The sequence below is a fragment of the Muscardinus avellanarius genome, assembly GCF_963383645.1.
Source record: "Muscardinus avellanarius genome assembly, chromosome: 9".
NCBI classification, from domain to species: Eukaryota; Metazoa; Chordata; class Mammalia; order Rodentia; family Gliridae; genus Muscardinus; species Muscardinus avellanarius.
In genome coordinates, this window is record NC_137795.1 from 98,227,976 (window position 1) to 98,250,208 (window position 22,233).

Sequence of the window (22,233 nt, forward strand, 5' to 3'; positions counted from 1 at the left end):
CACACGGTTTTCAGCATGAGACTGAGGGAGGAGAGGTGCAAGAGCAGAGGGCAGGCGGTCAGAAAGGTGCCCACATCCTGCTGCAAGCAGCCTCGCTCCGCACGCCGAGCAGAGAAAGGCGCCTCGCCTCTGCCTCCACCACAAACGTCACTCGCTCAGCCAGGTCAGGACGTGCTTGTGCTATGAAGCTCTCGCCGCTTTGAAACGGAACACACACACACACACACACACACACACACACACACACACCACATCTCGGGCACAGCACACGACCTGCCCAGGGCGATGGTTCAACCTGCCCATCGCCTTCCATTAAACAGAGCCGAGGCCGGCCCCAGGAGCATCTCCTCCTGGTTAGTCTTGCAAAGAACTTTCCGCTACCGAGGACTATTTTCAAAGGTGTGTGTGTGTGTGTGTGTGTGTGTGTGTGTGTGTGTGTGTGTGTGTGTTTGTGTGTGTAAAGAGCTCTGTGAGAGTCTTCCAGTATTCTCTGAAGCTGAAACACTGGCCTTGCTGGAGGTGAGTTTCACAGCGTCTTGCAAGGACTGCTCTGGGTCAGAAACGCAAAACATCAGCATGAACACAGCAGTCTGATCTGTACAGGTTTATTTACACAAATACGCTCTTCTACGCCTCTCTTCTCTCTTCGTTTTCAATATGTACCCAAATCTGAGTGTTAAAAAGAGGCCCCAAGGGCAGCCATGCACAGCCAGGGAAGCAGGGCCGCGGTCTTCCAACAATAATAAAGACCAAAACACCTTTTTCTACTACATGGTGGAGTGGTGTGAGGACAGGGTGGGACAGAAACAGGACTGGAAAGGGCAGCGATCAAGGACTTCTTTGTGTTAAAAAAAAAAAAAAAGACCCTGAAAGAAGCCAATAAATCCAGGGTGCACCGCCCGGCTTCCTGCATGACTCACCGTCCCACCAGTGCTCAGAATATGATATAGAAGATTTTGGAATAAAAACAAAATAAGTACGTTTTATTTTGCCTAAGACAAATTTTTGAAAAAGAGAAATTGCACAGGAGTAGGGGAAAGGATATTAAAGTCGATGTAAGACACTATAACTCACCCACAAATACAAAATACAAGGGAAGAAAAAGAGCATTCGGGAGGCTGAGACGGGAGGATCGTGGTTCGCGGCCAGCCTCAGCTAGTGAGGCCCTTCGCAACTCAGTGAGACCCTGTTTTGAAATAAGGAAGAAAAAGAGGGCTGGGGGTGTAGCTCAGAGGTAGAATGTCCCTGGGTTCCATCCCCAATACTGCAAAAACAAAACAAAACAAAACCAAAAGAAGCCAGCAATGACCACAGCTACAAGCAACTGAAATGTACGCTGTAAGAGGTCTCAGCCAAGGAACTCTGACAACTGGCACCTCGTATAAGCGCTGACGCCTAGCTGGGGTTCGGGACACAATCTACCATGTGTACATCAGGACGCTCTAAATTCAGGGCTCACTGTCAGAATACGGTCGGCTCTGGGGCTCAGCACCTTCAGGACAATACACCCCCCACCTGCCCCGGACTTACGCTGGGCGATGGCGCCTTGGATTCGGTACCCCAAGATGATCGCTGCTCTCTGGAGGTCTACCTTGTTAATCAGATCTGAAGACTTGACTGCACTGAGTCTTTCCCCGTCTTGGTCTTCCACGAAGTAGATGAGCTGCACGGGGTTGTCGTCTCCCTCCAGCCTGGACACGTTGACCACCTGAGGCAGAACACAGCCCTTAGCAGTGCAGGAGCTCCGGGTTCCAGATGCCTTTCTCGGGCCACTTAACTCCGATGGTTACTCGGGATTTATTCCTGCCCTCGTGACGAGCCCCAAACACCACCCAGACCCCAGCATCGCCACGCTGCTCTCTCTTGATGGGAAGAGGGGCTATTAAAATGGAGGTCCCTCTCTGCAGAATAACCACTGTGCTCTGTTCTACTGTTCTTTTACATCTCCTCTGAGATGCTGGGGCCAGTAGGATACACAGAACGCGGGGATGGCACGTCCTGCCATCTAGAATCGTTCCCCACAAGCTCCAACACAGCCATCATGCCCTGGGAGAACACTCCACTCCTTCCAACTGAGGATGGCTCTATCTAATTCCTTGTTGAACCAATTAGCATTTCCTCTTCACAACCTCAGGGCTATTGACATTTTGGGCCAGATGTCTCTCTGACATGAATTTTGTAGGTTAACAATATCCCTGCCCTCTACTCACCAGGTACCACTGGCAACCGTTCTCTCCCTGTACCACCCCACCTGACAATCAGGAATGTCTCTAGATACTGCCAAAAGTGCGGGGGGCTGGGGGGACAGGTATCACTCCCGCTGAGAACCACTGGCTAGGAACATAAAAACCCTCATCAATTTATGATCTTGTGGGTCAAATAAAATTTTATCGTGTGTGTGGTACTGATTATTGAACCGGGAGCATTCTATCTCTGAGCTACACTCTCAGCCCTATTTTATTTTATTTTATTTTATTTTATTTTATTTTATTTTGAAACAGGGTTTCACTAAATTACTGAGGGCCTCGCTAAATAACTGGGGCTGGCCTCAAACCTGCGATCCTCAACCCCCCAAGTACTGGGATTACAGGCTCCCAAGTACCGAATTACAGGCGTGTACCACCATGCGTGGCTTCTAAGAGAACTTTGGTTTAGCCCAAACTTATCTTTCTCTGTGTTAAAGGACAGTCCTTTCATATAGACTTCAGAATCCTATATACTTAGAGTATCAAAGCATCATATTTATATAACATTTTGTTCCACTGCTATTTCAAAACCATTCCACTGAACCTTTGAGGTTCCAGCAACACACTGGGCTGATGCCCCAAGAAAAGGACCCACAAGCTCTTTACTTTACACAAGCAATTTGAATTTATGGTCTATACATTGGCCACGGGCAAAAACACAGCTGCTACTTCTCTACCCAGGGGTACAGATCTGTGACACTGCCTTCCACCTGGGTACAACAGTGGACTTCTTCACCACGAGAAACTTAGTCAACAGCTTCATGGTCTCACTGGGAACTCCTTCATCCAGATCATGTCCAAAGATCCTCAACCACACGGCCCACGCTCTCAAGAACGTTCGTCAGACGTGACCCGGGAGGCCCATGCGTCTGCCTCTGCTTGTGGTCTTGAGGCCAGTTTCCTGACCACACCTGTCCCCGGCCACCTACTCCCTCCCCCACACTCCTGCCGCACTGATCGATGTTTTACTAGCTCGCAGAATGGAATTATATCAAAGGGCTACTGAAAACTAAGTAGATTATGTCCACCTGTCCCTCTACAGGGGACAGGTAGCTGTAGCTCAGAAGTCGAATGCCCCTGGGTTCCATCCCCAGACCGCAAAAAATAAAAATAAAAATAAAAGTGCCAATAGAAAGTATGATTTCTTCTTATAGAAATAACCATCACAGGACAGGCCTGCATGGTGGTGCACGCTGGCAACCCCAGTCATTAAGGGTATAGCTTAGAGGCAGAATGCCCCAGAGTTCATTCACCACCCAGTAACACACACACATACACTTACACACACACACACACACACACACACACACACACACACACACACACAAACATCTCACATATCCAGTGACAGCCACCTTCATTTAAGAATCTTACAAGTTTGTCCAATCAGTAAGAGCTAGAAAGTCTAATTCCAGCATCCTTTCTAGGTGATGCTAATCAGACTCCTATCTGGACCAGGAGAAACATGATCCCATGAAGTCATCACTTGGTGTAACATTTTCAATTCTTTTGTGTGTGTGTTTTTTTTTTGGGGGGGTGGATATTGGGGGCTGAACTCAGAGGCTTCTATTTCCAAGCTACACTCACAGCCCTTTTTGTTTTCTTTTGAAACAGGTTCTCACTAGGTTGTTAAGAGTCTCATTATAAGCTGGGCATGGTGGTGCAAGCTTGTAATCCCAGCATTCCGGAGGCTGAGACTGGAGGGTTACAGTTCGTGGACAGCCTCAGCTACTTAGTGAGGCCTTCTGCAACTCAGTGAGACCCGGTTTCAAAATAAAGAATGAAGAATAGGGCAGGGGGTGTAGCTCAGAGGTAGAATGCCCCTGGGTTCTATCCCCAGACCTGCAAAAAATAAATAAATAAATGAAAGAAAAGAAAAGAAAAAAAGAAAAAAAAGAAAGAAAGAATAAAAAATAGCTGGGCATGGTGGCGCACGCTTGTAATCCCAGCATTCAGGAGGCTGAGACCGGAGGATCTCAATTTGCGGACAGCCTCAGCTACTTATCGAGGCCCTCTGCAACTCAGTGAGACCCGGTTTCAATATAAAGAATAAAAAATAGGGCAGGGGGTGTAGCTAGGAGGTCAAATGCCCCTGGGTTTCATTCCTAGACCTGCAAAAAAAATAAAAAATAAAAAATAGGGCAGTGGGTGTACCTCTGAGGTTGAATGCCTCTGGGTTCCATCCCCAGCCCCGTAAAAAAAAAAAAAAAAAAAAAAAGTCACATTATGTTGCTGAGGCTGTCCTCAAACCTGCCATCTTCCTGACTCAGCTTTCCAAGTACTGGGATTATAAGTACGCAGCACCACACCCAGCTCAATTTTATTTTTATAATGGTTTCTGATTAAAAATCATGTGAAAGTACATGGTCCATTTGGAGAAATTTTGAAAAATATGTAAAGAATAAAATGAAAATCCTGCCAGGCGTGGTGGTGCACGCTCATAATCCCTGCACTTGGGAGGCGGAGACAGGAGGATCGCGCAGGTTCGAAGCCAGCCTCGCTGGCTTAAGAGACCCTGTTTCCAAATAAAAATATAAAATAGGTCTGGGAGTGTAGCCCGGAGGTAGAAGGGTTTCATCCCCAGTACCACAAAACAAAACAAAAACCCAGTCCTTGAACTCTACAATAGCAAGGGCTTTGGAAATCATTTTAGTTTTATTCTTTGCCTTATGCTTATCTGTTTAATAATTACTCTCGAGTTTTGTTGGCTTTTCTGTTTCTCCACAGTTGCTACATCTGGCAAAGGGCCTACGTGAGCAGCACACTCCTGGGGGTGGGCAGAGCACTGCTAAGAAGCAAACATTTGGCGAAGGTGTCGGGAGGTCGGGAATGCCAATTCCAGGCAAAACTGCCACCCTCCCCTCCTCAATGTCGCCTCCACGCCTCCCCCGATGCTCCCACCACCCTACCCCACCCACCAGCCCCACTTCTGTACTTCCGACTTGCACCCTAGTTTCCATGTCTAAAATTGCCAGAGCTCTACATACCCCACTTTCCTAGCCCTACGAGTCAGCGGATGGTAAAGAAAAACATCCACGCCATTCGCACAGACAGGGGAATAAACGACGGCCCTGCCTCCTGTGACACTGACCGTGGGCACTTAAAATGTGTCACCTTTCAATTCCAACAAGTCTGTCTGCTGTAACCCATCTGCCAGTTTACCCAGGTGAAGAAGACTTGGGTAACTGGAGATAGCCGGGCTGGCGGAGGACAGAGAGGTGAAATGCTAAACAAGCTTCCCTCTTTCCATCGCTGAAGGTCCCTCCCAGCTGACGATTCACCGCTACGACGTCACCAATAATTCCAATCATGTGACAGTATGTAAGCCCAGTAACAATTCTTTCGCCAGACACCCCCACCCAGGTCTCACGCTAGACCAACCACTTAGCAAGGATTTAACATTTTTCTGGACTTAACAGGGCATGGTGGCACACGCCTGTAATCCTAGCATTTGAGACACTAATACAGGAGGCTTGCAGGTTCATGGGCAACCTCAGCAATTTAGTGAGGCACTCTGCAACTTAGTAAGACCCTGTTGCAAAAATAAAAAGTAGGCCGGGCGTGGTGGCGCACGCTTGTAATCCCCGCGCTTGGGAGGCAGAGACAGGAGGATCGCGCAGGTTCGAAGCCAGCCGTGCTGGCTTAGGAGACCCTGTTTCCAAAAATAAAATAGGTCTGGGAGTGTAGTCCGGAGATAGACGGGCTTCCAGGAACCCCAGTACCACCAAAAAATAAATAAATAAATAAATAAAATAAAAAATAAAAAATAAAATAAAATAAAAAGTAGCCGGGCGTGGTGGCGCACGCTTGTAATCCCTGGCTTGGGAGGCGGACACAGGAGGATCGCACAGGTTCGAAGCCAGCCTCGCTGGCTTAAGAGACCCTGTTTCCAAATAAAATATAAAATAGGTCTGGGAGTATAGCCCGGATGTAGACAGGTTCCATCCCCAGTACCATAATAATAATAATAATAATAATAATAATAATAATAATTTAAAAATTAAAAATAAAAGGTAAAATATATATATGGGGCTGGAGGGTGTAGACTGTCCCTGGGTTCAATCCCCAGTGTGTATCTGGAATTTAGTTGCCCTGCAGGTTGCCATATGAGGCTGCTACCTAAAGAGCAACCAGAACTTTTTCATGGCATTTCCCATTTGCAGGAAAACACGGCAGAGTTAATCAGGCTCTCCCCCTCTCCTTCCCCTCCTCCCCAGCAGTACCTGCACCACGGTGTTCCCGGCCGCGATGGTGGCCCTCCTCCACACGCGCCTCTTGGCAGGAACCTCGCTGAGCAGCTGGGCCAGCTTGCGCTCCATCTCAGCTGGAAACACTTCATTCTGGAGCTGCCTCTCCACGACGCCCAGGAGGACTAGAGTCACCAAGTCAACAGGAATCACACACGGCCCGCAAACAAGTCGGTGGAGGAAAGGGCAGGTGTGTGTGTGTGTGTGTGTGTGTGTGTGTGTGTGTGTGTGTGTGAAAGACAAAGTGATATGGGACCAGTACAAGCCCGGAGGTAGACGGGTTCCATCCCCAGTACCACCAAAATAATAATAATAATAATAATAATAATAATAATAATAATAATTAATAATAATAATAATAATAATACATTTTAAAAATAGACACTAAAAGGGGGGGGGGCAAACACCTACGGAGTGAGGTCAGGTCAGGAAATGGCACTGGAGTCTTATCTAGAGTCTTATGGCTGCACAAGTCACCATTGCCAAACTATGGAACCAACCAAAACGTCTATCAACAAATGAACATATTAAAAAGCTATGAGATATGTATACAATGAAATTTTACTCAGCCATAAAGAAGAACAAAATTACATAATTTTCAGGGAAATGGATGGAACTGGAGAACATTATGCTAAATGAGATTAGTCGGTCACAAGAAGTAAAGAATCGGATGCTCTCCCTAATATGCGGGAGCCAGGGAGAAATGGGCCATAGGAGGAGCCCTAGACGGAGGAGGAGGAGAACCAATGAGGGGGATGGGAGCTGAGAAGAGGGCAGTTCCCTGATGTACATGATGCTTGTATATTCACAAACATATCCAAGTTAACCACTAAGCCATGTTGTGAACATGAGGGGGGGTGAGGCGGGATGGGGAAGGGCTAAATGAGTAAGGTCTGCCTCCACAGTCTTGTACCCCATTAAGATGCAATGCACGAATAAAAAAAAATTGAGTCTTATCTAGAGCTGGGGCTTGAAATGTGAGGTTGGCTGAAGCCCTGAGAACCCTCCCAGTGGCCCTTTGGAGCAAGAGCACTTACACAGGATCAAACATGTTTATCAGCACTTATCTCAGTTCTTATCTGAAGACCTGGACCCACAAACTAACCTGAGGAAAGCCTGTCTGCCTGTCTTCTGTTATCTGCTTTACACAAGATTAACTACACAGACAATCAGCTTATCAGCCTTGTTGTGGGGGAAACAGCTCAAGGTTTTCAGCCAGAACTAGTGTCAGTCCTCTGAGATACAACCTGTGGGCAAGTTTCTCAATTGCTATGAAAATAATCTGGAAAATGGGGCCCAGGCACCATGGGGCGAGGGGCCCCGGGCGAGGGGCCCCTACCGAGGAGGCCGTCGTTCACTGGCAGGGTTTGGGATGTCGCGAATCGTGATGCTACTACGAGACACACTCTTCCTACGTGAGCAATCCCTGTACTGCTTCCACGCTGGCACACGAGGACTGTGTAACTATCTGTTACACTTCTGTGGATCAGATTAAAATGCCTTTCTCTGCAATCCCCTTGCCCTAAATATCTCACCCGAACCCCCAAGCAGCTTACCAGGGGACATCCCTCATCTTTATAAAACCAAACAAATGAAGATTTTAAGAAAAAAGATGGTCACTTCTGAAACTATCCTGTTCTGGGTCAGTTAGGAGACTGTCGATTCTGGTTAGACTCTGCCCTGGACTTACGTATGAGTTTTAAAGAAGGCCAGTCCTTTCTGTGCCATAACTCAGTGGGACACATCCCCACAGCTTAATTTGAATCCCTTTTTCATTCATTCTTTGCCAAGAATTGAAAGTACATTTTGCCCTGAATTTAGGAAACTGGAAAGGCGTATCATTCTCAACATGCCCGCACAGATCTCTTAGTCTTAAAGTTCCCAAAGCATTATGTAAGTTAAGCGTACCTGTTCTGACCCAAGAAGACTTCAATAACTGAGACAAGTTGAGCTGTGGGTACTGGAAGGCTACAAAAAGGAGAGTTGGGGAAGGAAAAGAAATCTGTAAGAAATATGTATGCAACAGTCAGAAAGGCCCGTGCCTGGGAACCACACACTCATCCTCCCTGCACTGGACTCTAAAATGCCCGGTTAATGCACAGCCACAGAGATGAACCCGCCTCTCAGTATGCTAGTCTCTAGGAGAGACAGAAGGAAATAATCCAATTACCAATACACTGAAAAACATTAACAGTCGTTGGGCCATTTGGCTGTTCCATTTTGAAAAAGAACCTGATATGTTTTGTGTGACTTCAACTCTACAATTAACTATTTTTTTTGAAGTACCTGGTCCCTCTTCCTCTTCCACTGCCTCCAAGCACACTGTGAATCTAATTGCTCCAACCAGGCAGAAAAGTTTTGTTTGTTCATTTATCTCATTTTACCACTATATTCATTTTAATTTTTAAATTTATACACAGTAGAAGTCACTCCTTTTGGCATCCAGTTCTACGAGTTTGGATAAATGTGTAATCACATGATCACAACGAGGACACAGGACAGTTCCATGCCACCCTGCTAGAGTCAAACTCCCTCCCATCCCAGCCCTGACAGCCACAGATCCATCCCCCATTCCTACAGTGCTGCCTTCTCTAGAATCAGAATACTTTTTAATAGCAGAATACTTTTTTTTACTTAAAAAGAAAAGGTAATAAAGAGAGCACGGTTCATGAGGAGGGCTCCCAAAGCCCACTTTGGCTGGAACCTGAGAAGTTCCAATTTGTCTGATTCATACTCTGGAATTCAGTCAAATATTTCTTTTGAGAAAAGAAATCCTAGTGAAACTATTCTACACGATACTGTGATGATGAAAACACGTCGTTGTATCTCTGTCCAACCCACAGAACACACAACACCAAGAGTGAGCCCTAAGGGGAACCAGGGACTCTGGGGGTCAGGGTGTATCAACGCAGATTCATCGGTTGTAACAAGTAGCCCACTCTGATGGGAACATTGAGAGGGGGGAGGTCTGTGGGTGGGTATGTGGGAAATTTTTGTACCTTTCTGAAAGGTTTCTTTTAAAAATGGAAAATATTTTTAAAGAGAGCCACAACGAAAACACCGCAGCCACCTCACCGCGGAGCGTCGAGGGAGCGCAGTACTCACGCTCTGCGATCTGCAGCACCGGGTACCCCAGGTAGAAGCTGAACTCCACCACGCTCAGGTTCCGGAGCAGCTCGCTCACCTCCGACCCGTTCAGAAACCCTTGTGTGCTTCTAACAGCAAAGATAATATTCACGGGGCCCCTCCGGGGAGCTGTCCTTGAAGAACCAACCGTGACGTTCAAGATCTGGAAGAAGGAAGGCAGGAGAGGCTTCAGAAAGTACATTAAAACATTCAGCAGAAAGCCTCTGATTCCTCTCAAAAAGGGAAGAACAACTGGCTTTCTAACCAGGTCCCTTCTGCGAGACTTTAAACGCTCACTTTATTGAAAATGTCTTTTACATTAAGTGATGGGCTGAGAGCATGCATCCATGGCCCTCCCCACTCTGCCTCGGGCCCCAAATCCACTGAAATAACAAAACACTGAACAAAGGGGAACAAACCCACCACAGCACTGAGGGTGGAGGAAAACCAGAGATTCTGTCAAATTTCTGGAAGATGGAGAGAGGACAGGATCCTACTGAAATAAGCCAGAAATGAGACTAAAACACACACAGGCAGAGACCACAGCAAAGCTGAGAGCCCTTCTCAAGAGGCCCGAGAGGCTCCCGATGGAGAGCTAAAGTGGGCCAAGGAGGAGAGGCGGTGTAATTAATTAAAAGACACATGCCAAGAAGCCCAGCCAGCTGACTTCTAACCGCTACCCCAGGCCAACGCGAGCAGCCTCCACATCCCCAGAAGCCCTGAGGGCCCCTTCACCCAAGCCTCTTGGGGGTCTGGACCCTAAGCAAGAGGCAGCCAGGGATGGCTGACTCCAGGGACACAAGAGGACGCGAAGGAACGAACGCTCGGCCCTGCCAGGGAGAGCGCCCTAGGCCGCCTCAGCGAGAGGGTGGCGCGTGGGCACCCAGCCTGCCCACACGCTGCACCCAGAGATAGGCCTGCCTCTGGGTGTTCTGCCCAGTTGCCAGTGCTCGGCCAGGGAATTCTCCCATCAGATGAGGCTAGCCGGGCGTGGTGGCGCACACTTATAATCCCAGGATTAGGGAGGCTGAGACAGGAGGATCATGTCAAGGACAGCCTCAGCTACTACTTAGTGAGGCCCTCTGCAACTCAGTGAGACCCTGTTTCAAAATAAAGAATAAAAAATAGGGCTGGGGGTGTCGTTCAGAGGTAAAATGCTCCTGGGTTCCATCCCCAGTACCGCAAAAAAAAAAAAAAAAAAAAAAAAAAAAAGGAGATGAGGCTGAGGTAGAAACAATCCCCAGGGCTAAAGGGAAAAGCTGGACCAGCTGCCAAAATAAACAACCTGGTTCTTCTCCAGACACAGCACAGAAGCAAAGGTCAAGATTTACATGCAGAACAATGGCTGCAGAGAAGACAGATGTAATGGAGGAAATGGAGGGCGACTTTTTTTTAATCCTAATTAATATCCTCAGAGGCTCACGAGGTGATCCTACATCATCATTACCACATTGCAGGGAAAGGCCTTGTGAAAAAAGAGCAAAGAAAACTTAAAAAAGAACTGATTGCTTGAGCCGGGCGTGGTGGCGCACGCTTGTAATCCCCGCGCTTGGGAGGCTAAGACAGGAGGATCGCACAGGTTCGAAGCCAGCCTCAGCTACTGAGTGAGGCTCTCAGCAACTCAGTGAGACCCTGTTTCCAAATGAAATATAGAAATAGGTCTAGGAATGTAGCCCAAAAGCCTCTGGGTTCCACCCTTAGTACCACAAAAAAAAATTTTTTTTTTAATTGATTGCTGGCCAGGCATGGTACACACCTGTAATCCTAGTGCTTAGGCGGCTGAGACAGGAAGATCACAGGTTTGAAGGCAGTGTCAGTAGTGAGAATCTCTCATCAACTAGCAAGACCCTGCTTCAAAATAAAAATTTAAAAATAGGGCTGGGGGTATAGATCAGTGGTAGAATGCCCCTGGGTTCAATTCCTAGTACCACAAAACAAACAGACAAAAAAAAGATTGTTAAAAGCTGGGTGTAGTGGAGCATGCCTGTCATCCCAGGGCTTAATAAACTAAGATGGGGGGACCGCAGGTTCAAAGTCAGCCTCAGCAACTTAGGCTTTCAGCAACCTAATGAGACTGTTAAAAAAAAAAATGGGGCTGGGGGGGTTTAGGTTGGAGGTAGAATGTCCATGGTTTCAACCCCCAGTGCCACAAAATAAATAAATAAATAAAAGATACCCAAAGGAAAAAAAATTCTATAGAAGAATGGAGGTAGGTAAAACACTAACTAGCAATCTGGAGGATGGAGTTTAGAAAAATCTACATTAAAAAGGGACTAAAAGATACAGAAAATATGAGGGAAAATACGAAATATGGAAGGTAAATCCAGAAGCCCCCAAATCTAGTTAATAGGCATTTCAGAAAAAGAGCAAGGAATATACGGGGGGGAAGAAAAGAAATAAAAAGACAGCGCGTTTCCACACGCTACATGCAAAGCCAGTTCTTTGACTAGAAGCCCGCCTCTGTTAGACGGTACCGTGCTCCACAGTACGGGCGGAGCACCGCTAATCGCCAAGTCTCGGGTGCTCCACCATCCCAAGCCTCGTCAGTGCTCAAGATGTTCTGGATTTAGGGTATTTCAAATTTTCAGACTAGGAGAGCTAAACCAATACAGGCTGTCCAAACTTTGAAATCTGAAACACCTCTGGCCCCAGGTATTTTGGACAAGGAATGCTTGGCCTGTAGGAAAACACCAGTAGATTCCGCATTCCCTGCTTGGCTGTTTAGATGGATACGATTCCTTCTCAGAACGTTCTTGACCTCGCTGTCTAAGGTCAGCTCTCTACAGCTCACCAGGTCTGAGCTCCCGGTTACCAACTACCCTGCAGTCTCCAAAATCGCTCAATTCACTCATGCTCTATAGACTCCCTGCCACAGGGAGATCACCCCTGGCTCACAGGGACTGGATTTTCTCCACTGGGAGGAATTGTATTAGTCGGCTATTGCATTGCCAGGACTGAAAATACTTGACAAGAACAAATTAGAGAAGTGAGGTTTTTTTTCAGCTCGTTTTATTTATTTTATTTATTTTATTTTTTTATTTTTTTGCACTACGGGGGGTTGAAGTCAGGGGCATTCTGCCTCCGAACTTTACCCAAGCCCTATTTTTTATTCTTTATTTTGAAACAGGGTCTCACTAAGTTGCTGAGGGCCTCACTAAGTAGCCAAGGCTGGCTGTGAACCCGCGATCCTCTTGTCTCAGCCTCCCAAGTGCTGGGATTACAAGCGTGCGCCACCACGCCCGGCTCTGCTCATGTTTTAGAGGCTCGGTCCATGGTTGGCCATCTTCCAAAGTAGAAACATCATGACAGAAGGGAAAGCTACTCATGCCAACCGGGAAGTGAGAGAAGAAAGGAGGCCCTCGGTGACCTGCGTCCTCTAGACCCACCCTAGCGATCTCCAGTTACCCAGTAAGCCGGCTCCGATCATCTGTCCATCCATGGGCTCACCCACTGAGGAGGGGAGCCCTGGTTTAATTCCCTCACTTCTGAACACGTCTGCAGTGGCAACCCGCAAGCGTTTCAGGGGACATTCTATATCCCGACCATGCCGCAGGTCTGAAACCCTGCGGAGACCCTCACCTGCACTGTGAGGTTGTAGGTCCCCTGGTGGTGTTTTCTCACTTCAAAGAGAGCCGTCATCAGGCCTTTCTCCACGCGCTGGGTGAAGTTGCAGAAGCCCGTGTCCACGCTCGGAGGCACGAACTGAAGTACTGAAACAGAAGCGAGCCTCGTGAAGGAGGGCGCTCACGGAACCAAGGGGGAAAGATACAAACAGCACGGACCGATGAACGCACCCACAGAGTAGGACTGAGCCCCAGGGGGCACTGTTTCTCTTTTAAAGTATATTTTAAATTTTAGCTGGCAGTAGTTATACTGTCATATGTGCGGGATAGAAGATAATGTTCCAATACCTGTATACAACAGGTAGCGATCAGATCAGGGTAAGTGGCATATCTGTCACCACAAACATTTATCATTCCTTTGTTCTGGGAACACTGAAAACCCTTTCTATCAGCCATTTTGGAATATACAATTAGTTGTGGTCCACCGCAGTTATCCTACAATAAGTTACTCCTCCAATCCAACCACACTTGATACACATGGCCTTCAGGCCTCCTCCCCTCCCCACTGTCCCCGGGCTTTTATAACCACGACCCTCCTCTCTACTTCTTTGAGATGGGCTTCTTAGCCTCCATACGGAAGTGAGAACATGTGGTATTTGCTTTGACTTCTGACTTCTTTAACTTAGCATAGTGGCCTCTAGCTCCATTCATGTTGCTACAAATTGTAGAATTTCATTCTTTAAGGCTGAATAATATTGCATCGTATATATACATGACTTTTTTTTTTTCCTCTTGGCGGTACTGTGGATTGAACCCAGTGGCATTCAACCTCTGAGCTATACCACCAGCCCTTTTTTATTTTTTATTTGGAAACAGGGTCTCACAAAGTTGCTGAGGCTGTCCTTGAGCCTTGTGTCTCAGCCTCCCAAGTGCTGGGATTACAAGTGTGTATACCACACCTGGCTCCTGACATTTTCTTTAATCATTCATCTATTAATGAATACCTCTGCTGATTCTATATATTGGCTTTTGTGAATAGAGCTAAAATTAAAATTAATAGGGCATGCAAGTGCAGCTGTCTCTTCAATATACTGATTCTAATTCCTCTGGAACACCCCCAGTAGCGTGCTGGCCGACATGGTGGTTAAACTTCTAGCTTCATTAAGAAACTCCGTGCTCTTTTCCATAATGGCTAAACTAATTTACACTCCCACAAACAATGTATAAGAGTTCCCTTTTCTCCTCCTTCTCCCAGTACTGGCGTTTTGTCGTCGCGGGTTGTGTTTGTTTTTGACACAGCCATCCTGAGATGTGCTGACTTCTCACTGGGTTCTGATTTGCATCTCCCCGATGATGAGTGATACTGAGCGTTCTTTCCTAGACCAGGTAGGCCGTTTGTATGTCCTCTTTTAAGAAATCTCTATTCAGGCCATTTTTTCTTTTTAATTGCATTATTCAGGGTGTTGAGTTCCTTCTACATCTGGAAACGAAGCCTTTTCAGATGAACATCTTGCAAAGATTTTCTCCCACTCTGTCGTTATCCCCTCACTATACTGACTGTTCTCTCTGCCACTGGGAGCTTTATAGCTCAGTGTGTCCACGTGTGCCAATCTTTGCTTTTGTTGCCTGTACTTTTGGAGTCATAGTCAATGAATCTTTGCCCAGATCAATATCTTGAGAATTTCCCCTAACATTTTCTTCTAGTTGTTTCATGGATTTGGGTCTTATGTTTTTGTCTTTGACCCAATGCGTTGATCTTTTTCCATATCTGTTGATTTACTTATTACCCAGCAATGCTGGGGATCAAAGCCAGGCCTTGTGTGTTCTGGGCAAGTGCCCTACCACTGAACTACACCCCCAGCCACTTGAGTTGGGTTCTGTATATGATGAGAGATGGGGGGTTCGTTTTTTATTCTGCATATGTATATCCAGTTTCCCCAGCAAAATTTATTGAAGAGACCAACCTTTCTCCAGTGTATCTTTTTGTCAAAAGTCAGTTAGCAGTAAATATGTGGCTATATTTCTGAATTTTTCCATTCTGTTCCACCAGTCTACTACCTGTCTCTAAGCAATATCATGCTACGCTGGTTACTATCAGTTTGTAGTATGTTTTGAAGTCAGGTACTATAATTCCTCTAGCTTTCTTCTTTCCGATCAGGATTCCTTTGGCTACTCTGGGTCTTTTGTGGTTCCATACAAAGTTCAGAAATGTGTGTGAGGGGGGTTCTATTTCTATGAGGAATGTCATTATAATTTTGATAGAAATTACATTACACCTGTAGATTGCTTTGGGTCATATGGACATTATATATATCCCATGTTCATGGATTGGAAGAATTCATATTGTTAAAATATGAATACATATGTTAAATATATATATGAGACACACACACACACACACACACATATATATATATGGAGACAGAGTGTGTGTGTGTGTGTGTGTGTGTGTGTGTGTGTGTGTGTGCGCCCCCTTCAATTTCTTTCATGAGTATTCTGTACTCTCCATTGTACAGATCATTCACATCTTTGTATTTATTCCTGTCTCAGCCTCCCAAGAACTTGGCTTATAAGCCTAAGACATCATGCCTGGCTTCACTAAAGGTTTTTTATAAATAGAGTTTTCTGTGTCTTTTCTCTTTGTAACACCCACAGTGTTAAGTGTTTGCCCACTTAATGGTGTCCCGTAAGTCTCAAAGGCTTTCTTCATTCTATCTAATTTTCTTTAGATTTTTTTTTTCTTTTTATGGTACCAGGAATTGAACCAGGGGCATTCTACCTCCACGCTACACTCCTACTCCCTATTTTTTATTCTTTCTTTCTTTTCTTTCTTTTTTTTTTTCTTTTTGAATGGAGCCCAGGGGCATTGTGCCTCAGAGCTACACCCTCAGCCCTATTTTTTCTTCTTTATTTTTGAAACAGGGTCTCACTGAGTTGCAGAGGGCCTCGCTAAGTAGCTGAGGCTGTCTGCGAACTGCAATCCTCCTGTCTCAGCCTCCCGAATGCTGGGATTACAACTGTGCGCCACCACGCCCAGTGCCCTATTTTTTATTCTTTATTTTGAAACAGGGTCTCACTAAGTTGTAGAGGACCTCACTAAGCAGCTGAGGCTGTCTGTGAACCGCAATCCTCCTGTCTCGGCCTCCCAAGTACTGGGATTACGAGTGTGCATCACCATGCCTGGCTCACTGAATTATTTCAAAAGCTCTATTTTCAAGCTCAAAAATGAGGTTCTCAACTGTATTTTTTTATCCCACTGACTGAATTCTTTAGCTCTAAGATTTGTCTTGGTTCTTTTCATAATAATATGCTAGCTTTTTCCTGAATTTCCCATTCATATCATAAATCGCCTTCCTAATTCCATTGAATTTTCTGTTTGTGCTCTTTTGTATCTTATTAAGTTCCCTTAAAATCATTATTGTGAATTCTTTTTCAGGCAAGTGATCCATTTCCTTCTTTTTGGCATCTATTGCTAGAGAGCTGTGTTCCTTGGGGAGTTTCACAGTACCTTGTTTTTTCATGTTTCTTGTGTCCCTACACTGGCATTTGTTATCTGGAAGATCTGTTGCTTCTACCAATTTTATAGGATGGATTTCACAATACAAGACTGTCTCCTGGCAACGTGTCCTACGATGGCGGTTGGCAAGGCTACCTTGGCTTTGGCTCTAGGTAGCTGCTTTAGTGTAGTTAGTGCTGGTGTAATTTTTCCAGCTATAATCAACATCAGCATTGTCTGCACGCCTAGACTTTAGCAGCTATAAGACTGCGCCACTAACTGTGGGGCACGCGTTTTTTTCCACGGGTATGTAGGGGTAAGGCCACCCCTGTGGGCCCAGGTGGGAACACTGCAGAATCCCTGGTAGCAGAGCAGGGCAGCTATTACTGTAGGAGGGCGGCAGGGAATGCACTGGTGGGACCACACAAGACACCTGTCAGTGTCCAAGGACTGCACAGGTGACTGCGCAGGGCCTCCAGGGTCCGACCTGTTCAGGACAGGTTGAAGCTGCTTTCTGGGGTCTAAGGTGGGTAAGCAGGGCTGCCTGTCTGCTTCCAGGGCACCAGAGGGCTAAGCCTCTGAAAACCAGATGCTCAACTGCTTCAGGAGGACAGACAGGGCACCTCGTTGCTTCCAGGGCCAAGGGTAAGTGGTATTACTTCTTTTTTTTTTTTTTTTTTTTTTTTTGGTGGTGGTACTGGGGTTCCTGGAAGCCCTTCTTCCTCCGGGCTACACTCCCAGACCTATTTTATATTTTTGAAACAGGGTCTCTTACGCCAGCGCGGCTGGCTTCGAACCTGCGCGATCCTCCTGTCTCCGCCTCCCAAGCGCGGGGATTACAAGCGTGCGCCACCACGCCCGGCTAAGTGGTATTACTTCTACACGTCATCTCATGGAAACATAGAAAGTCAACCCTGTACCAAATGAATACCTGCAATATGAAGGTAACTAGTATTATTTTTAAATGGAAAAATACCAAGATAACAATTTGAGTATCGCAAGATGCAACTAGTGAATACTTCAGAAGTATATAAATTCATTAGAGCTGAATTCTTAGGAATTTATGAGTGAAATGACATGCTATCCTGCATTCCTTTAAAACACTGTTATAGCCAGGCGTGGTGGCGCACGCTTGTAATCCCCGCGCTTGGGAGGCAGACACAGGAGGATCGCGCTGGTTCGGAGCCAGCCTCACTGGCTTAAGAGACCCTGTTTCAAAAAAAAAAAAAAAAAAAAAAAAAAATATATATATATATATATATATATATATATATATATATATATATATATATATATATATAAAATAGGTCTGGGAGTGTAGCCCGGAGGTAGAAGGGCTTCCAGGAACTCCAGTACCACCAAAAAATAAATAAAATAAAATAAAATAAAACACCGTTGCATCCTTGCTGGGCGTGGTGGCGTACACTTGCAATCCCAGTGCTTGGGAGGCTGAGACAGGAGGATTGCAGGTTAGCAGCCAGCCTCAGCTACTTAGTGAGGACCTCTGCAACTTAGTGAGACTCTATTTCAAAATCATTAATAAAAAACAGGGGCTGGGGAAGCCGGGTGTGGTGATCCCAGTACTTGGAGGCTGAGACAGAAGGATTGTGGACAGTCTCAGCTACTTAGTGAGGCCCTCTACAACTTATTGAGACTGTTTCAAAATAATAAATAAAAAATTGATCTGGGGGTGTAGTTCCGATGTAGAACATCCCTGGGTTCCATCCCCAGTACTGCAAAAAAAAAAAAAAAGAAAGAAAGAAAAAGAAAAAGAAAAGATATTGATGCATCTTCAAAAGGTTTGTGGGAAATAGATAGCTTTTGCATATGTTTAAAATGCTCGTAATAAGAAGTGAAAGAATATTAAGGAATTACTGTTAACTTTATGGATAGATACATACATATGTGTATGGCTGTGCAGGTGTCTGCGTGTGTGTTTAATAGTATAATCCTTATCTTTTAGAGACATAAACTGACTTTTTAATTTTGGGGTAGTGGGATTAAAACCAGGGACATTCTACCTCTAAGCTACACCCTTGGCCCTTCTTTATTTTTTGTTTTGAAACAGGTTCTAGCTAGGTTTCTGAGAGTATCACTGCATGGCGGAGGCTGTCCTCGAACCTGTGATCCTTTTGTCTCAACTAGCTGAGATGTTTATGAGTGAGATGACATGGTACCTGGGATTCACTGCACAATAACGTGACAGGAGCGGAAGGACGTGAGGGGCGGAGCTGTGACAAGTCTAGCTGGGAGACGGAAACTGTTGAAATCATATGGTGGGTATGTGAGGGTTCATCAAACTACTCTGTGCGCTTTTCTACATGTTTGAATTTTTTCCATAATTATAATGTTTTTTAAAAATTAAATAACAGAGCCAGGCACATATCTGTAGTGTCAGCTCCTCAGGAGGCTGTGATAGGAGGACCACTTGAGAACAGGAGCCCAACAACATAGCAAGACCTCATCTCAAAAAATAAATAAATTATAATTTTTAAATAATTTCTGATTTTTAATATAAAAGATAAAATAAAATTCTACTTACAAATCATAACTAGGCTCAGTTGTCTTACCTGTTTGAACTTGGAACCTGGACTCTGGCACGAGGAAAGAAGGTTTCACAGACAGGATTAAAGGAGTCTGGTCACGCACAAGTTTACTACTAATGAGCACATTAATGACTGATATTGCCGTGTAAACAAAAGGACCAGATGTTACCAAAAAAGTGAAGTCAGTGAATAGTTCATAAACCTAGAGAAATAAAAAAAAAACAAAAATAACTCAAACTCAGAAGAAGTTATGTTGGATAGAAAAACAATAAGTAACAAAACAAAAACAAAAACAAAAACGAGAGTTTAAATGAGAAAGTTGTACTTCATGAATAATCATTTTATTTCAGCTATTCTTTTTATATTCTTCCAACCTTCTCCAAAAAAAAAAAAAAAAAACACAAAATTACAAAACCAGTAAGAAAGAAGAACAGCCGGTAATATGAACTGAATCGTGGTGTATGGAGAATTCGAGGTGCTCGCTGTGTTTAAACCTCATGGAAGGACGCTGGCTCTGCTCAGGATCACTGTCCACAAGACCATGGGAGCCGCTCAGGCAGCCCTCAGATCTCCAGCAGCCCCGTTAAAAGGCGGAAGGAGAGGTACAAAGAATCTTAAGACATTTTACTTAAGCCAGTGTATCTGAAACTTCAATGAAAAATGACTGATGAACTACTTTACATTTCTTTTTCAGTACATTTTTTTAAATCTGGGTGTATTTTACACTCGACAGAGCACCTCGGCTGAGACGAGTCCGCAGCCACCTTTGCTCACGACTCTGCTTAGGAACGGTGCAGGTGTAGGGAAAGCATGGCTCCCCCAGCTCACGTGGGCAAGGGAGCACTGGGTTCTAGCAGATGCACATAAAGAAGCACCGTACTCATCCCGAATCTAACTTAGAATCCAAGTGCCAAAATGGAAGTTAAAGGAGCGCACTGCGGCCTCTGGTTCCAGAGCTCCTTCGCTCCAACTCTGCCACTCTTCTCCCCGTGGTACCAGGGGAGGCTTCCCTGAGATGCCAACAGTGGAGACGCAGAGGGTGCGTGGGCTAGAGCCAGGAGGGGCGAGGCAGAGGAGAGAGCGATTCCACAACCACCATCAGCTGCCACCCGGCTCCGGAGCGCACCACTCACCTTGAGCTCCACGGCGCGGTTGAAGTGAAGCCTCAACACTTCCTTGATGGACGTGATGATGTACTCCTGCACCGCTCTTCTGGCCAGCACTACAAATTAAAGCCAAGCACCATGCGCATTTAGGGCCATTGTAAATAACAGCGGCGTCACACGTCTGACCCCCAGGGCTGGGCCGGAGTGCGTCAGCAGCTCCAGAAATCGTTTTTGTAAAATAAGGTGGGGACCACGGCAGAACGCAGAGGAAGGCTCTAACTGCTGCCTCCTGCCTAGACAGGAGGAGAGCAGAGACGGGAGGGTACCAGACGGCAGCCTTCCGCATCCGTAATACGGCAGTGAACCGTCTCTGGCCCTGCGGGAGAGATCAGCTGGACCCAGCCAGGGGACAGAGCTTCCCAGCATCTGAACACACGCCAGGCTGTCTGCGGCTATGCCTCAATGGCAAAACACTAGGCCTTACGCGCTCTCAGAAATAACATTTCTAGAGACCTTAAGTGTTACTCAACAAACTGGGCGCGGTGTTTACAACAGGAGGACCCCACCCTAACTCTTCAGAGCAGCAGGTGAGAGCAGCCTACCACTAATCATAGGGGAGATTATTTTCAATTTTTTGGCAGGAAATAAAATATTCCTCAGACCAAAGCCTCGTTCCATTTGATTGGTTTTTAAGTCTAAAAAGTTCCATTTACAAATCTGTACTAACAAATGTGCCGTCGCCCCGTGTCTAGTAAGCACTCAGTAAGCTCGCCCGTCTTTTCTCCCATGATTTTTTCCTTCCTCTCCCTCCCGATTCCCACAATTCAGAATTAGAACAGACTGGATGGTCTTATTCAGCTTTTCATCTCCTGGTCCTAATTTCGACAGCTGGAGACACAATCGCCATGCATCCTTCATTCTTTGGGAAACAGATGCTCAAGTTACATTTGGTTGCTTTACCAACAGACCAGTGACCTGGATAGGAAGAAGACAGGGCCGTCCCTCCTCGGTCCACGAGCCCACGACAACGCGGCCAGAGCCCAGCCACCCACACCTCGCTGGGCCCCACCACAGCCACCCGGCTGGGCCCCGGGGCGCCCAGCGGACCAGACGACGCCATGGATTTCCAAGCAAAAGACGAAATGAATAGGAAGAAAAGAAGGACGAGTGGAAGGAAAGAAGATAGGGAGGAAGGGAGGGAGGGCGTGTCTCCAGAACTAAACCTGGAAAATCAGAAGCAGAATGGAAAGTCAGAAGAACCCTAGGGAGGAAAGCAGAAAGAAGAGCCTGCGAGTAGCCCCATTTAGCCAAAGGTGTGTCCAAGCACCACTCTAAAGGGTCCCCGCAGCCCCCACCATCACTGCGCCTTCTCTAGACAATCTGCCAGCTGCGACAACAGACGGAGGACACGCGTCTTTGAAGAAAAAGGAATCATCCAGACACACACCTTACAGCTACCTCCCAGCTCTCTGCCGTTTCCCTAGAGCCAAGATCGGCAGGAGGAGACCTCCAGAGGAGGCATGGGTCGGGAAGGTCCCGGCGTGCAGCGCAGTCACGGCTCTTTGGAGGCCGTGGCCCAGCGCCTTCCTACGGCTCCATCCTGGTGGGTCTACTATATTGCAGAGCGCCAGAAAAAAGTTACCTCCAACCCTTCCCTAGACCCTCTCGCTGACAGAGAACTACTGAAAAGAAAGAAACCAAGGTCAAATCTAATCAAAGACTGGAGAGGAGCTGATGTGTCCCTGCTCAAAGGCATTGCTCAAAGTGAGCGTTGGTGCCTGCCTGCTCTCCAGATGCAATGTGACGGTGTGGTGCGCAGCTCTGCACAGCCACCGAAACTGGAGAAGTGCACACTGGCAATGAGTGAACGCTAGTCCGAAAATTTGTTTTAAAACACATATAT

The 22,233-nt window shown here is 46.2% G+C and overlaps 1 protein-coding gene across 1 annotated transcript in view; it reads right to left on the reverse strand.

The window, feature by feature from the left end:
* Positions 1 to 22,233, reverse strand: part of KIAA1549 — a gene marked incomplete at both ends in the record, with an annotated part of 84,306 nt that overhangs the window by 55,161 nt on the left and 6,912 nt on the right. Inside the window, 7 exons of the mRNA XM_080701241.1 lie at positions 1,531 to 1,708; positions 6,470 to 6,618; positions 8,402 to 8,461; positions 9,599 to 9,782; positions 13,199 to 13,329; positions 19,249 to 19,426; positions 20,358 to 20,446. Coding sequence (XP_080557367.1) covers positions 1,531 to 1,708; positions 6,470 to 6,618; positions 8,402 to 8,461; positions 9,599 to 9,782; positions 13,199 to 13,329; positions 19,249 to 19,426; positions 20,358 to 20,446 — 969 coding nt within the window. The remainder of the gene's footprint in view (positions 1 to 1,530; positions 1,709 to 6,469; positions 6,619 to 8,401; positions 8,462 to 9,598; positions 9,783 to 13,198; positions 13,330 to 19,248; positions 19,427 to 20,357; positions 20,447 to 22,233) is intronic.